Genomic DNA, 17,689 nt, shown 5'->3' on the forward strand with positions numbered 1-17,689 from the left:
ATGCAAGCTTTCTACCAAGGCGGCTTCAGTCAGCCTGAGATCCTCTGCTTTCGACACACACACTGCGATATCCACCGTCCAGCTTACACTCAGCAATTTCAGATTCATGCCTGTTTTCTTCTTTTTTTTTTATCACACACACACACACACACACACACACACACACAGACACACTCACACACACACACACACACACACGTCTCCACCTTCCAAGCTTATTTTCAACACATTTGGTACAAGACACTGAAACATAACATAGTGAGCGTGGCGCCCAATGATGGAGTGAGGGGAAGGGCACCCTGACCTCCAGTGACCTCTAGCGACCTCCAGCAGGGGGTGGTCCGGGTGGGCCTCTGTGGGCCTGCGCTAATTATGCGTCTCGCTGCGGCAGGGTATGCTAAGGCCAGAGAAAGGTCTAGATCAGCAGCCGTTGGGATTAATAATGGAGCAGAAAGCGTCCATTTGGATTCCTAGCGCCGTACTTGTTGACCGGCTGCATGAAGGACTGCTTCCTGACGTGCTGACTCACTGCCTGTGGCAGACACACTCACGTCTACTGGTAGAGCGAGCAGTACAGGTGTGTGTGTGTGTGTGTGTGTGTGTGTGTGTGTGTGTGTGTGTGTGTGTGTGTGTGTGTGTGTGTGTGTGTGTGTGTGTGTGTGTGTGTGTGTGTGTGTGGGCGGGCGTGCGTGTGCGTGTTTAGTCAGTTGGTCTATACTGACAGTGGTGCATGCACACCTACACACACACACACACACACACAGACAAACACATGCACACAATCACAGTTGCCGGGAAAAATACTGCTGCTCAATATTCATCCAGCCCGCATGAATCCATCCATCTCACCATTCACCTGGACCATCCTACTCCCTTCACCCCCGTCCCCTGCCTCTCCTGTCTCTGCTCCTCCCTCCTCCTCCTCCCCCTCTAACTGATGCATTCGGTAGAGCGGCCTGGGAGGATGGATGGGGAGGAGGTTCATTTGGCCGAGGGTCCCCCAGCGCCTTGCCAGGTGTTTTACAGCGCCGCTACCACCAGTAATTGTTCATTTCAACACAGACGTCCTGTCGTATCAGAGCAGCCCTCCGACCTGCGTCCCCCCCCTTCATCTCTTGTATCCTGCACACCAGGAGTTAACGCAGCGGGCTGCGGCCACGCACGGTGGTGAGGGGGGGGGGGGGGGCAACAGTAGCTCAGCAGGAAGAGCAGGTTGACTTCTAACCGGAGGGTTGCTAGTTCGATCCCCGGTTCCTCCTAGCTAGAGTGTCGAGTGAGCAAGAATACAAAGAACAGGTATGTGTAGATGTATGCACAGCAAACGCAAAGCATGGGGAGGAGGAGGAGAAGAGGAGGACAAAGTGAAAGTGAGGTTGCTAGAGAGAGAGGGAAGACAGAGAGAGAGAGAGACAGAGAGGGAGGGGGATCCCGCAGGTAAAGGTGAATGAGAAACGATGATCAGTGAACCGTCCATGATGCATTAACAGAGGGAGGGAGGGAGGGAGAGGGGGAGGTGGTGAAACAAATGGGATGCCCGAAAAACGTGATGAGACGGTGGAGGAGACTGGGTTTGCGTGTGTTGGAGGGAGAAGCAGCTGGCATGGGGCTGACGGCCCCCTACATCACCGCACCACCTCCCCCTGCTGGTGGGAGGTCAGGGGGAGCTGGTGGGCTGGCCAACACCCCCCCACCCCCCCCACCCCACGCCCCTGGCTCCCCAACTCCCTTCTCCACTCTCCCCCGTCCAACAGCTTATGTAACTTGGCTGTGATGTGGACCGGATATCATCTGGAGGACGAGAAGGAGAATGGGAGACAGAATGTGTGTGTGTGTGTGTGTGTGTGTGTGTGTGTGTGTGTGTGTGTGTGTGTGTGTGTGTGTGTGTGTGTGTGTGTGTGTGTGTGTGTGTGTGTGTGTGTGTGTGAGTTGAATGTGCACAATGTTGGAGGGAAGAGATATGGAACGGGTGCAGTTGTGCTCTCTGCCTTTGTGTGTGCATGTGGGCCACATGGACCTATAGATATATAGATAGATATAGATACATATATTAGCATGACGATTTTGAATTTATACATCAAATGGAGAAGTGACAATTGCACTTCAGCATGTGTTATTTGGATGTTATGGTGTGTATTGTGTGTATGTGTGTGTGTGTGTGTGTGTGTGTGTGTGTCTGTGTGTGTCTTCTGCTATTGACATCCAGATTCCAGTGGGATACAGGTTTAGTGGAGGAATGAAAGAGTGTACATTTTTATTCATATACAATTACTCTCTCTCTCTCTCTCTCGCTCTCTCTCGCTCTCTCTCTCTCTTACTCTCTCTCTCTCTTATAGACAAACGTAATGTGGTACACCAAAACCCAAAACACGTTCAACACTTGAGGACAGAACCATTGAAAAGTTAATCAAAAGTAATGTATTGCTGTCTGGCTCCGCTGGTAGTGCGAGGCATTCACACGGCCGGGGTGAGGGCTTCCATTCCCCCAGTACACCCGTGCTAAGGAATGCGTTCTGTCAAAGCGTCCTAAGCACGATATCATAAATCAGCTCCAGTTTTTGCACGTCGACAGACAAAGTCTTTTCAGACCGGAGGATTGCGGCGAGATGAAGGGATCAAGAACAAATGGGTGTAGAGCGACGTAGAGAGATGTTTTTTTGTTCTTCTCTCCCTGTTGTTGTTTTCAAGCTGTTTGTCCCAAGAACAAGCTGACGGTTTGAGGAAAGATCGGCCGCCGGGATAATCAAGTATAGACGAAATGAATGGCGGTGATTCAGGTTATTGCTGCCTGACGCTGTTCTTATAAAATACACAATCACATCCCTCTTACTTTGAGGAACATCTTGCTGAACACTTGCTGGTTATTTATGGTCTCTTCTGGGTCACTGCTGGCATACCAGCGATAAACCAGTGCTGTACGAAGCACTACCTCACTAGAAACAAGTGCACTGTGCTAGGTGGACTGGTAGTTAGCCATGGTGTCCAGTTGTGAACCAGATATACTCTATGTCAACGCCACACTCCATATTGATGCTGCCAGCATGAGTTGGCAGCATCAATGCTGTAATTATTTCTGTACAAGAGTCTGAGTCAACAATTCAAACTCTTCTCTGTGTTGTCACCACAGCGGGGGAACGAGCTCCCTGCCGACGTCAGGACCGCAGAGTCGCTACCCAGCCTGAGCAAGAGACTCAAGACCCACCTGCTCAGAGTTCACCTGGACTCTGCACAGCCTCCCCCCCTTGGCCCCAATCGCCCCCTCCTCTTTCCTTATTCCTAAAGACACCCATCTTACGCACTTATATTATTGTATGTTTGGACTTCCTGGCACTAAATGAACACATAGTGCTTATAGCATTGTGTAGCATTTAGCTATCTTTGTTGTATACAGGGAATGGGTTAACCTAGCAATTGTAAGTAGCCACTTGTTTCAATGAACATACAGCGATCAAAAGTTTTCTACTGACGAAAAAAAGCGGGGAAAAAAATCGAACCCTCACACACACACACACACGTACACGCACACGCACGCACACGCACACGCACAAACACACACACGCCACCGCCGCCCATTTTACCAAGTGCTAGTTAATGTCACACTGCTCCACCGACGGCCCTGGATGTTATTTACATTTGGCACAGAGCGACATGGCATCATCATGGTAATGGGGGGTTTGATTGACAGCTATGCCCCCCCCCCCCACCCCTGCACATTGACACATGGCAATTCACCTGCTCGGCCTAGACCAGAAGAAACGGGTCAGATGTAAGTGACGTATGCGGCACATAACACAGACTTTAGTATTGTAGTTGGAGTAACTTTCTCTTTGAGGGGGTGCAACAACTTTCCCAATGGTCCCCCTGACAAGTGTATCGTGATCTACTTTCTGTAGCAGCCAAACACAAATTAACCACTTTTTTACAACCCCCCCCCCGCCGCCCCCCCCACCCCCAAGGTGTCCTATTAAGCATGCGTCGAACTATAACTAAAACAGGACGCTACATTTAGAGGCAAATCCCCTCCTTGTGGCACACACACACACACAAGCGTGTGACATTGCTGCACTGCAGTAGTCAAACAGACACACACACACACACACACATACACCCTCACAACAGCATATGTCTAAATCCTCATCGTCCTCCAATCCTCACATTGACTCACGCTTCATCCTCATCAACAACCTCAGGAAACACGTCTTTCTTTCGTGCTGCTCTCTCTCTTTATCCTTCTCATCTGCCACTTTCCTCTCTCTCTCTCTCTCTCTCTCTCTCTCTCTCTCACTCCCTTTCTCTCTCTCTCTCTCTCTCTCTCTCTCTCTCTCACTCCCTTTCTCTCTCCCATTCTGTCTCACTCTCTCTCACTCCCTTTCTCTCTCTCTCTCTCTCTCTCCTCTCTCTCTCTCTCTCTCTCTCTCTCTCTCCTCTCTCTCTCCCATTCTGTCTCACTCTCTCTCACTCCCTTTCTCTCTCTCTCTCTCTCTCTCTCTCTCCCATTCTGTCTCACTCTCTCTCACTCCCTTTCTCTCTCCCATTCTGTCTCACTCTCTCTCACTCCCTTTCTCTCTCTCTCTCTCTCCCATTCTGTCTCACTCTCTCTCTCTCTCTCTCTCCTCTCTCTCTCTCCCATTCTGTCTCACTCTCTCTCTCTCTCTCTCTCTCTCTCTCTCTCTCTCTCTCTCTCCTCTCTCCTCTCTCTCTCTCTCCCATTCTGTCTCACTCTCTCTCACTCCCTTTCTCTCTCTCTCTCTCTCTCACTGACTTCTTTAGTGTCACAATCATAAGATGTTTCTTTATTCATCCTGCAGTCCTCTGACGAGAGAGAGAGAGAGAGAGAGAGAGAGAAAGGGGGAGAGAGATGAGGAGGGGGCGGTTGTAAGATGAAGTAAAACGCAAGTGAGGGGGAGGGACAAGAAAGAGAGTGAGCTGGAGAGGAGGCGTGGGAGACAGATGAAGAGGAGGAGGAGGAGGCAGAGTTGAAGTGAAAGCACAAGGGGCTTCTCTTTTCATGTCTTTCGTTTTTTTTTTCTTTCCTCCTTCTTCTTCTAAGTTTCCCCCTCGTCTTAAGTGGTCTCCAATCGCATTGCAATCCTCCGCAGTTTGATCAAGAGACAACAAACACAACCGCCACCAAGTAGACCGAGACAGAGCCCAGCTTAGTGACACACACTCTTCTCCCCCTGCACAGACGAGAGTCAAACACAACCAGAGAGACGGGGGGTGGAGGGTGAGGGTTATAGAAACACAACAGAAAGTAGACGTGTTAAGATTTAGTAGAAGGGCCTACAACATGGACTGAGTGTGGAATATAATGTACGTGTGTGATTGTGTGTGTGTGTGTGTGTGTGTGTGTGTGTGTGTGTGTGTGTGTGCGCGCACACACGCCCGGTTGTATGGTATGTGTGTGCATTGGCACGAGGTTGGCCGAATTGACATTTGCTGCGTGTGCTTTAAAACGCAGCACAAAAGGGACAGACGCCGTAAAAAAGAGGGGTGAAACGAAGAGACAGAAAGAGAGGGAGAGAGCTCTATTTGTCTTCCAGGCCCCATGGTCTTCGGTGACACCTTGTTCATTTGCCAACGCGACTGGTTGAGATTCAAAGATCGATCGTGCAAACAGAAGCCAGCCCTGGTAGATGGGGAAGGAAGGGTAGGAGGCGAGAGACAGAGAGCGATGGAGGAGAGAGAAGAGGGAGAAAGAGGGAGATGTAAGAAGACTTTTTTTTCGAGCCAATTTTGCATGCCAACATTTGGAGTTTGCAGTTTTAAGACAGACATCAACGGCTATTGGTCAACACTGGCTGAAACAGGCCAGTGTTGCTATACGTCAACAAAGTGGACGTATAGCAACAATTTTGCCTCAGATGTGGCCTATTACAGCCAGTTTATTGTGCATATGTTAACTGCATTTGCATACAAAAAGATGAAATGTCATTGAAGTACGGCACATAATCTGACGTCCAATAACCAAAGCAATAGCTGAAGAAACGGGCGTGGTTCCCTCATGGCGTCTGTGTCTGCTCCCCTTTGGAGCCTCCTCTGCTCAGAAAACGTAGAACCATGAATCACTCTTTCTGCTGTCACGGCGGCCCCGATTGTTGCTGATTTCTTTATGTTGGCGCTGATTTGGTTTGTCAACATCCACTTCTGTCCGGACCCCCCCTCCCACCGCTGATGAATCGTGCTCTATCTATTACCTCGGCAGGGTCTCACAATCCAATTGATCTTGGCACTGACCGACGTTCATGCCTCCATAGATCTTGAAAACACGATACTGAATCGTTCATTTGGACATTCTCCCTAGAGAATTCACTAGCTTCTGTCGTTTCAATTTGTTTTTTTTCCCCCTCCTACGCTGAAGTTAACTTTGTCTGTTCCATTGAGTACAAAAGTTCCTTCCAGCGATATATTCTATATTTTGCGTAGGTTTGTTAAAATCTAATGTTTAACTGAATAAAAGTCTGAATGATGTTATTGGTTCACTCATGGCCTCTCCGTCTCCTCCCCTTTCCTCCCCCTTTGTGTCCGCAGTGCAGTTCAACTTGATTCCTGTGGGCCTGCGGATCGTGGCCATCCAGAGCACCAAGACAGGACTCTACATGGCCATGAACAGTGAGGGCTACCTCTACACCTCGGTACGCTTCTGTCCCTGCGTGCGTGTGTGTGTGTGTGTGTGTGTTCTCGTTTACTCGTTGTCCTGAAACCTCACACCGTTATTGTGCGAGTCACAAAGGCCTGGGTTACACTCGTCGTTTTTTATCGGATGCGTCCGATCGGAACACTCGAGTCTACAAACTTGACACTTGAAGGCCGACTCTGTGGCCGCATCGGTGTTGAAGGCATAGGCGTTGATCACGCTGGGGACGAGTACCCACCAGTTTTTGTCAAGATTCGTTTTGTACCCACCACTTAGAAAGAGAAAAAACTTGAGTGTTTTGCTTGAATTATTATGGATTATTACACGGCTCTTCTCAGTGATGTGGATGGAATGCGCCGTTCACTTGCATGGGCCTTCCCGACTTCCTGTGGGATTTAATAGAGCGGATTAATATACCATTTTCGTCGCTTAGAGGAGGTCAGGTGGTCTCCATATATAATAAAAAAATAAATAAATACATATATAAATATGTATGTCAATGGTCAATGGTCAGATACAGATCTTGTTATAACGATAATAGCTACATGGTCTACTTATAATAATATAACTAAATAAGTGTATATTTAGAAATATATATTTTAATATTTAATTAATTCAATATTAAACTAATGCATTTCAATCTGGAGATTATTTTCAACTTCAGTAGGTGGTTGCCATCGACTACACGACCTGGCCATTATTTAATTTTCTGTAACATCCACGCATATATCCTGCATTTAATAGATGTACACATTATATGCACAATATATGTATACGTATGCACCGTTCACGTTGCAAATGACTTCACGAGTTCAAACATAAACATTCATTGTAACATAACATTCATTCATAGCTCTGCTCCGAACCACGTTAACGACGTTAAGTGCGGCAACTGAGCTGCTGTCAATTGTGTTGTTTTTGTCATGAACTAGGGTCCACTGGCTAGGAAATAGACAGATATTCCAAGGTGTCCTTCAAAATTCACCTTGGAATATCTTTCTATTTTCCACAGTTTAGACTTGTAATAAATAAGTTACTTTTGTATTGAACTTGACTTTTTGACCTTTTTTTTTTAATTGCTGTCTGGTGGCTTGTTACGTCACCCTGAGAGATGCGCATGGACAGATTTTGTAGTGAGCCTATAACCTATTCGTGAAAGCAAAACACCAAGCTCATTGATTTAACGAGGCATGTTATTTGAAACAATGAATTAAGTTATCATGTGTGAGAGGTCATTCCTCCGATTTATGTCTAGTGTACCCGTACTGTCCACAAGCACCACCCCTAGAACTCCAAATCTCAGATATGTCGTTCTCAGGGCCCTGGGAGATGTGTGTATACATTTTGGCATCTCTAGCTATTTCGAAAAGGTGGGAAAAGTGCAGACACAGCTTTAAGGTAAATGTGCATAAAAAAGGTTTGTTTCTAGTCCCCATTTTTGGTGGGATGGACGTGTAAGTTTTTGAAGTCTGGGGTCAAAAGGTCAAAAGGAGCCAGCACCACGCCCCTTATGAGATGACAAAAAGTTAATGTGCATTTCTCTCATAACTTTTTGTCATTATTAAAGAGAGGCCTGATTCTCAGATATGCATGTTGGATGGCTAGGGTGTAGGTCTGGGAAGAACTTTAGGCCAAAATCTTGCAAGCGAGTCGCTGGGTGAGGTGCAATGAGATCAGATGGAGCACTTGCTGAGTCATTTCTTGTAGGGCTGGATCCCCCAAGTTGATAATCATATGCGTCCTTTGAGACCCCCGTTGATATAAAAGAGACCCCAGGTCTATATCTTACTTGTTACTGTCCTTGACTCAGAAGTTACCTATTGCATCACTTCCTTTAGGGCTTCGGCCTGCTAATTGATCACTGTAGTATATTTGAATGGACTCTTTCATAGATATGACACCACCACCACTGGGGGGGGGCAACAATTCTCCATATCCATATGTGGATGGGGGGGCTTGTGGACAGTAGGGGTACACTGGACATGAATAGGAAGCACACTCAGGAGGAGGAATGACCTCTCACACATGATAAATTTATTATTTCAAATAACCCTGCCTCGTTAAATCATTGAGCTTGGTGTTTTGCTTTCACAAATAGGTTATAGGCTGTGTCACTACCAAATATGTCCATGCGCATCTCTCAGGGTTGCGCACGGACATATTTGTACATTTTTTTAATTACAAAACAAGTTGATTACAAAAGTAACTTATTAATTATACAAGTCTAAACTGTGGAAAATAGAAAGATATGGGGGGGGATCGATGGCAACATCAACATCATAGACGCAGGCCCATTGAAACGAATGGGCCAAAGATTTTAGGCGTGTCACATGTTCAGAGCCGTAATGCGTTTTCCGCTGTGGACCAACGCAGTTTTACTTCAATCTGGTGTGAGACTGGGTTTAAGGGACGCGGTTAGTTTCAGTTTTTGAGAGGGTCTGCTGAAAAAATCGAATATATTGGATTGTTGTACTTGTTTTGATGAATCCTGTGCAGCTTGCCCCCCCTTCTGAAGGCGAAAATAAATTCCCAATTTATTTATTAATTTATTATATACGGAGACCACCAGACCTCCTTGAATCAACGAAAATGGTCTATTAACCCGCTCTATTAAATCCCAAGAAAGAAGAAGCCATACCTGCTCTAAAAATGTCTAAAAGTTATTTTTTAAGTTGTTAAATAAGAGAACATCATTACACGATTACATAAAATAACATAATCAGCAAAGACAATGGTTTTATAGCCATGATTTAAACGGCATGCGAGCTGCTGGTTTCAGCGTCCATAGCAACCGTCAAGAAACCATGTTACTGTATTTCTGTCGAGACCTGAAATATTCTTCGTCATAACTATCAAACCAAAGATCCTACACATTCACCAAGTAAAATGCAAAAGTAAAATGCACATTTCTTGCTTAAAATGTTTACATAAACACTTTTAATGGCGTAACTATACTATAATATCATATTGTCCGCCATTTTCACAGAAAAAAATCCTAATAACTATCCAATAGGAAAGATGCTCACAGCGTCTATTAGAGCCGCAGTCGGGTTAATACAGGAGTGAATGGGCTGCTGGAGCACCCGGTCTGAACGTCAAACATCGACGGGGATGGCATTACATTGTAGTGAATTGAACCCCCTCTCCGTCTGCAGACGACGCCGAAGAAGGGTACCTTCCCCGTCAGTGACTGACGCTAAAGTGCCGGTTGCTACTAGTCGGAATTTGACGTTTGTCGGAGTGACACTGTGTTGCCTTGGATTCTGTTGTGAGTCAGATCTGGACTAAGACTGCCCCAACCTGACAGTTAATGAGACGCGGTGTGATCGCGTGATGAAGGTTGCATTGAAACGTCGAGTGTAACCCAGGCCCAGACCAGCTGTGCTGCTTCATGTTGCTTTGTCGTGTGTGTGTGTGTGTGTGTGTGCGTGTCGATGTGTGTTTTGTGGGTGACATCTATGTGAGTGCTTACAGGGTTTCAGCAGCTGTGTTTTTGTGCCACAAACACACACACTAGGCATGGGCAAAATGATTATTTTCCGGGAATCAGTTCTTTCAGTTCCCTTCACTATCACAAATCGTTCGTTTGATTTGTTCGTTCAGTTCCTTCAGTTGTTAAGTCATATGGTCAGTTACGTCATTTGGCAGGGCATCTCAGGTGTCTGGCCTCACCACTTTGCTTTTAAATATGAGGTACGCCCGCAAATGGAGCCTCTTAAAACACCAGAAGGTCTCAGACGGTGACAGTGCTCGGGAAAACAGCTAATTTCTGTAGCATTAGCCTACGACGCTGTTCGAGCATCACACGTGTGTGGTTTTAAGAAGAATAGCCCAAGCTGCTTCAACCGCCATGAGAACGTTTTAGACTCAATCAATATAAAGTTGAGGGGAGACGAAGCTCTGTTCGTTTGTATCTTTTATTTACGTGACCATATTTTTGTTTTATGTAAAAAAAAAAAAAGGAATCAGTTCTCTTCTTTTTGGGAATCAGTTCTCGGTTCTCACCTTCGGGATTTGTTCGTTCTGACCGAATCATTCGCAAATCGCCCATGCCTAACACACACACACACACACACACAGATTTGGTTCAGTTGGAAAGTAAACAGAGGATAATATGTTCTTAACTGTGTCCTTATAACTTGCTTCACTCGCAGAAAAAAAAAGCTAAGTGGTACTATCCTCACCTCCACCAGTTTTTACTTTCTCCTGTGTACACACACACACACACACACACACATACACTCCCTCCCCCACACGTACACAGGTACACACACACACACGACAACACACACACATGCACACACACACACACACAGACGCACACACACTCACTCCCTCCCACACCCACCCACAAACACACACACACACATACACACAGATAAACACATAAGCTGCTTTCACATATGACCTCCGTCTTTTCTCCGCATTTGTGGAGCAGGAGGTTCGACCGTGAGGGTCATTCACACTTATTCACACTTGACGCCCAAAATGCAGACATTGGTGTCGCTCAGACATCAGTAGAATCTCCGGATGCTTTAGGGGGGTGGGCTTGCAAGGGGCGGGGTATGACGTAGGGTCTAAATTCTCAAGAGGCAGGACATGACGTAGTATAATTGCGGCAGCTGTCACGTTGGTTTGTTGTTGTTTGACTGACAGCATGGAGGCAGAACGGGCAGATCTTCTTAACTGTTGTTACAGCGTTACATCAGATATTTCGTTGCATCCACAACATCCGAGGCATCGATGAAAGATTGGAGCATGAGTTAGAAACCAATATAAGGAACGATGAAGAAGAAAGGCGTTGCGAACGACTGCGTTACCGGAGAAAGAGATAATTAATAAGCCTTACCATGGGCAAAAGCGCCGGTATTCGTAACCTCTTCTTTAAGTTATACCTTAACATCTCGTGTTGGTAAGGTTGGTCTGAAGCGCTCGTAGAACCTTCTTAGCTCTACCGTAGTGATGTTTCAGCTCCTGCAGTCTCCGCCACTGTACAGTAATCTTTAGAAATCCCTGTTGCGCATGTTCATTCCAAGTTCGCGTCCGTAGCCAATTGAGGCCAAATGAAACGGCATGTTTGAATTGAGGATATTGTCTCGGCTGTTCTTTATTTTGGGCCGTGGGTACAGCAGGCAAGGTCGGCTCGACTCGCTTCAAATAATTTCAAAAACTCGCAACTTCAAACAATTATTTTATTTATTTTACAATTCAAAAATGAACAAAACTGTCTTCTAAATTAAGGAAATGATACTGGGAAACAAATAAACCATTATAAGCAACGAGTGAACTTAATAAGCAATCTAAATACTTTTTCCAACCACCACCTCTTTCCCTTGACATTTAGTTTTCACCTGACATATGCGACAGATGTTTAAGGCAACCTGGTTGTACAGGAATCCGTGAAATGAGTCAGTCTACGTCCCGTATAGTAGCCTATATTTTAATTTAACGTCTTTAATGGTAAGAGACCACACGTGGATGGACAATGGATAATGAGCGTTGTTTAATTAAATTACAATGCCACGAGGACAGCTGCCTCTGAACTGGCGATTCGTCACCGTTACTTCTTATCACCGGGTTCGGCGTGAGAGTGTCCGGGACAGAAGATGTCTCTGAGCTGGACGGTGATGGCATGACGGTCTCCATGCTCTCCGACGGGGAATCTGAGAGGGCTGCCACTTGCATGCTGCCAGTTGCTCGTAGCAGCCTTGTGGAGCGCCAGCCCCCCCCAGATCGTCTCACACAAATCCTGCTACTGGCAGGTTTTGCGGTCGTTCCCACGTTTTTGTTGTGGTCTACCACGGTGGTGAACTGCTTTTTGAGGGATTTTAATTTCATGATAAGTTGTGTCCTTCCCTTCACAATTCCCACTTCAGCAAGCTTCTTCACCATACGGTCGTACATGACTGCGTCTTTCGCAGTGCCCTTCATATGTGCGATCACCGCACTGTCGGCCCTCAAAGTAAGCAGCTGAAAAACCTCTTTGTCTTTCCAGGCCATTCTCGTTTTGAGTCGTATGTCTCCTTGCCTCTCCTATATATGCAGCCTGCTCCTGGCGTGTTTTTTGTTCCCGCCATAGGGCGTGTTCCCGCCGTAGCGTCATCAACACGCCCACTAACGTGAAGTGCAAAATGCCGACATCCAACTGCTCATTCACATATTAGGTAATTAGCATTTCCTCCGGAGAACATACTACCTCGGGGGTAGTATTTTTTCAGGAGGTCCAACGTCAGGATATGTCATTGACATATACGGCACGTCCGTAGAATCTACGGAGTAGATTAGACGGTTGCACGTCCATATGTGAAAGCAGCTATAATCGCGAACACACACTTGTGTAACACTCACTTTGGAGGACGTGGTGACTTTTGAAGCTTCGCTGTTGGCTTGTATTGTGCTCTGACGCCTCTCTGTCCTCCACCTCACCTGGCCCACACCTGGCCAACTAATGGTTCCGTTCCTTCTTCCTGCAGCCCTAAACGATGATGACTAAAGGTCCACTGAGAAAGGGTGTGTGTGGATTTCAGGGGCACGCCAGGCCCGAGATCCACACACACACACACGCACGCACGCACGCACGCACGCAGCCACACTCTCACATCGCACACACACTTAGACAGAAATGCACACACATACTTGCAAACATCCACAAACACACATGCATACGCTCTCTCACACAAATATATACATGCACATACACACACGCGCGCGCGCACACACACACAAACACACATAGAAGTAGCTTCGGAGGTGATTCTCGGCACAGGCATTTTTCGAACACAAGAAAGGTGACCCATTTTCACAGCGGGAAAGCTCCCCAGAGAGAGAGAGAGAGAGAGAGAACTTTGTATTGAGAGTGAAATGGGGCAGAGAAAATCCCTCTGAGATGGGTGAGAGGCAAGGGGAACCTAGGACTGCCTGCCCTGCTATTGTTCCTCGTGAAATTGAGTACAGAGAGAGAGAGAGAGAGAGGGAGAGAGGGAGTAGCGGTGATGGAATAGGTAGCCGACCGTGCCCTGAGGTGGCTGAGCTAGAGACTAAACAGACAGGAGACGGAGAACCTAGTAGCGTTTCTAACGACCAACACAAGAGAGAGGTAGACTTCATTACTAAGTCCAGGTCACTGTCAGTGTTTAGGTACTAAACTAGTAGACTGAAGCCCGATGACACTTGCAATATTGTGTAGCTTTGTGGCTATGGGCTATTAAACACAATGTACAAGAATGGCTTGGATATTTTAAAAAGGGTTGTTCAGTTGTAAGAAGCAATGCTATTTGTCTGTCATTCACCATACAGCTGTTCAAAGTCAAAAATACATTCTCTGACCCTGTTTATGAGCACTGTGAAGATTTGGCACAGATTCCGTACAACAACATGGTCAACACAGAGTGCCGATTCCCAAGCTGATTTTAAATAATCCCCGATTTGTCCCGTCCTGCTCTTATAACACTTAAAGATCCCATATCATGCTTTATTAGGGTTAATAATTGCATTGCACTACTATAATAGGGTTACATGCCTGTATGTTAGAAATACCCCTTATTATTCTCACACTGTTCATTCTGCAAAACCAATTTCAGACTTTAATAATGGTCTGATCATGTCGGTTTAAGGCCCCCTCCCGAGTAGCCCAGTCTGCTGTGATTGGTCAGCTACCCACTCTGTTGCGATTGGTTGAACGCTTTGCGCATGCGTCGGAAGTCGTAAACATTTCGGTAGCTGGGAGGCGGGACTTCTGCACTTCACCACCGCCCACTGCGTCACACTATTACGGAAGTAAAGTTTGAGAGCAAACAAGCTCAAACTTTAGCGCAGCTTGTTTGCGTGCAGACCATGAACACGTGCTCTGGACAACAACATACAATAAGTGTGTGCATTAAGTGCCAGGACGTACAACAGACAATAAGCCTTCACCTCTCAGTTAGCCAGACGCTCTGTCCTCCTCAAATGGAAACATGCCTTCCCCGAACATATGCCAGGTGGACACAGGAGGCCTGACAATGCTCAACAACTGGAGAAGTTGAAGATTTTTGTTGAAAGCAGCAGGACACTACTGATGCTGACCTCCACAGTGGAGCTCGCTGCAATGGCTTCCATGACCCTCTTCACCTAGTACCTTATCAACTATGACCCCTTTTTCTGTCTCACCTACTTTAGTTATAGCAATTATTAGTACTATTACTGTATTATCCAGTTTATTTATTTATTTGTATTCATCCATTGGTTATTTGTGGTAGCTAACTGCATTCAACAACGCCCCCCCCCCCCCCCCCCCCCCCCCCTTTCTTTTGACGTTGACAAGAAAGGAAAAGAGGCGGGAATGAAGAGCTAGACCGGTGCAGCAGGTTGTTCACACCGACGCGATGACTCGTTTATTAGCTGCAATGGTTCAACCACAGAAAGGTACGTGATGAGCCAAGGCCAAGAAAAAAAGAATGAGTAAAATAATGTCTGAACGTAAGGAGGAAAACAAGACCGAAAGTGAGAGAATGAGAACGACAGAACGACAGAACCAAAAACAAAGACAGAACGACAGAATGCAGAAATAACAAAAAGCGAGAAAGCAAGGGAGAGGAAAAAAAAAGAAATGAGAGAAGAGAATAGAAGAGGCTTCATCCACCTGACGGGGCTCTTGTTTAGAACCACGGTGGCCGCTAGGGGAACGAGGCCCGCAGAGTGAAGCAGCTCTGGGCTGCAGTGTTTCCCACCGGACCACGCTCATCTTTCATGGGCCTCAGTGCCACCAATTAGTGTGTTTCTCCTCTTACACCAGCCATGCATGCACGCACACGCACACGCACACACGCACACACACACACACGCACACACATGCATGTTGGGGACCATCACACACATAGATACACACATGCATACACGGACACAGTGACACGTGTGTGTGTGTGTGTGTGTGTGTGTCTGTGTCTGTGTCTGTGTCTGTGTGTGTGTGTGTGTGTGTGTGTGTGTGTGTGTGTGTGTGTGTGTGTGTGCGACCAGGTGGTAATTGTGGGGCCTGAGATATTACATTTACTCCTCTCAGGCTATTTAAGGTGTCGTTTTAGTTATCTTAATTAACCGTGAACAAATAGTGCAGACTTAATTTAAACTTTAGCGTGCGCACAGACACACATACACACCCACACACACACACACACACACACACACACACACACACACTCACTCACTCACTCACTCACTCACTCACTCACTCACTCACTCACTCACTCACTCACTCACACGTACACACACATAAAATCCAGTGTGAATGCATCCAGCGCAGTGAATGGCCAAGGAGTGGCCAAACACAAACTCATGTTAAAGGGACATTTACAAGGGAATGTTCCAAAACCACTTTCACACTCTGCCCTCTATTATCTGACAGGGAGAGAGAGAGAGAGAGAGAGAGAGAGAGAGAGAGAGAGAGAGAGAGAGAGAGAGAGAGAGAGAGAGAGAGAGAGAGAGAGAGAGAGAGAGAGAGAGAGAGAGAGAGATGTTATTCATATTGATATATGTGATGTTGTGGAATAAGTTATTTTTACTTGAGAACATTTCTCTTCCAAGTAATTAAGAAGAATGTTGTTTTAGAGGACTGTAGCATAGTCCATTGCCAAACACTTCCAAACTCATAAGTGTTTGGAAGCAGATCACTGCCATAATGTTCCAATAATAAAAGCCATTGAATTTTGTATACGGAAATGTCAAGACCATTGAAATATTGTACTTTGAAACCAAACCAGGTCATCTGACTTTATTTTGACCTCTTTCACCTCTTTCACCTCTTTGAAATTCAAACATGGCGTTTCAAGCTGAACCATTTCAAAAACACGATTTTTTTCAATTCAAGTTGTAGATATTCAAAATATGAATATTCAAGTGGTCAAAATACGGACCAAAAAGTTCAAGCCATAAAATTTTAAACTGCCGTTGCAGGGCAGTTCATGGACAGGCCGAGGCCACGAGAACGAATGCATTTGAATCTACTGCCGGCCTATCAGAGTGTGGTCTGTCAGTCTGGCAAATTGCTCAAGAATTATACCCAACGAAGGCCAACAGGGAGAACCACAGGACTACAGCGAGACCTCAATAAGCACAGGGGTTCTACAACATAACAGCTATAGCCAACAGCTATATGAATTCCTACACCATCGAGGACATGCCTACAACTTCTCAAGTGTGTTTGGGAAATGAGCTACAGAACCAATGCCAGGCGTAGATGATGTCATGTCAAGGAAACCAGCTTTGCCCCAAGCATTCTCCCGGTCACCACCATGGTGTTGACTGGGGTTTGAGGGCCCCGACATGAAGAGTGTACCGATGTATTACAGTGTCCTGAAGCAAAGAAAAACCTGCGCTCAAATCCATTAATAAGTGCCCATTTGGGACCGGATGCGGGTAAAGAAGAACACAATCTGCCTGTACTTAATTTGTGTCTCATTAGAAAAAACGGTAAAGCTGTAAAATCGTTTCTTCCAGAGAGCATTTCTCTGAACGACTGCCCCTGGGAAACGTCCTCTTGTTTCAGAGCAAAGGCGGCGACCAGCGCGTTTCTCCATCGCAGAGGGACGATTCATCTCCAGTTCAAGTTCAGTTAATGCCCCAATTAGGTCTCGTTCTCGACAGAGGTTCATTGACCTGTGGGCGCGAAAACACAAGTAGGACGAAGTAAAGAAAAAGAGGTAGATTCAGAGAGAGACGAACGGACAAAGGGGACGGCGGGAACCATCGTCTGACAGACCCAGACAGATGTGTGATAAACGGCGGGAGAAAATAACACCGCGGCCACTCTGGGGACGCGAACCTCACCCCTAGTCCTCTTCATCACCTCTTACCTGCCTGTCAGTCCGTCTGGCCGTCCGCACCTCTCCTTATCCTCTTCTCCCGTGTCCCCTCTCCTCCTCCCCGCCGTGGCTCGTCCTTTACTCTTCTGTTTGTAATTCATGTCCCTGCCTCCCTTATCTTGCTCTGTCCTTGTCCTAAATATGTCTCTCTTCCTTCACTCCTTTCTGCCTTTTCCTTGTCTCTCGCCAAATGTCTCTGTGTCTCCCCCTCTCTCTCTCT

At 46.4% G+C, this 17,689-nt stretch overlaps 1 protein-coding gene across 1 annotated transcript in view; it reads left to right on the forward strand.

Moving 5' to 3' along the window:
• Positions 1–17,689, forward strand: part of fgf11a (fibroblast growth factor 11a) — a gene marked incomplete at both ends in the record, with an annotated part of 91,864 nt that overhangs the window by 65,339 nt on the left and 8,836 nt on the right. Inside the window, one exon of the mRNA XM_084487081.1 lies at positions 6,529–6,632. Coding sequence (XP_084343207.1) covers positions 6,529–6,632 — 104 coding nt within the window. The remainder of the gene's footprint in view (positions 1–6,528; positions 6,633–17,689) is intronic.

The sequence above is a fragment of the Micromesistius poutassou genome (genome assembly GCF_964030765.1).
Source record: "Micromesistius poutassou genome assembly, chromosome: 23".
Lineage (NCBI taxonomy): Eukaryota > Metazoa > Chordata > Actinopteri > Gadiformes > Gadidae > Micromesistius > Micromesistius poutassou.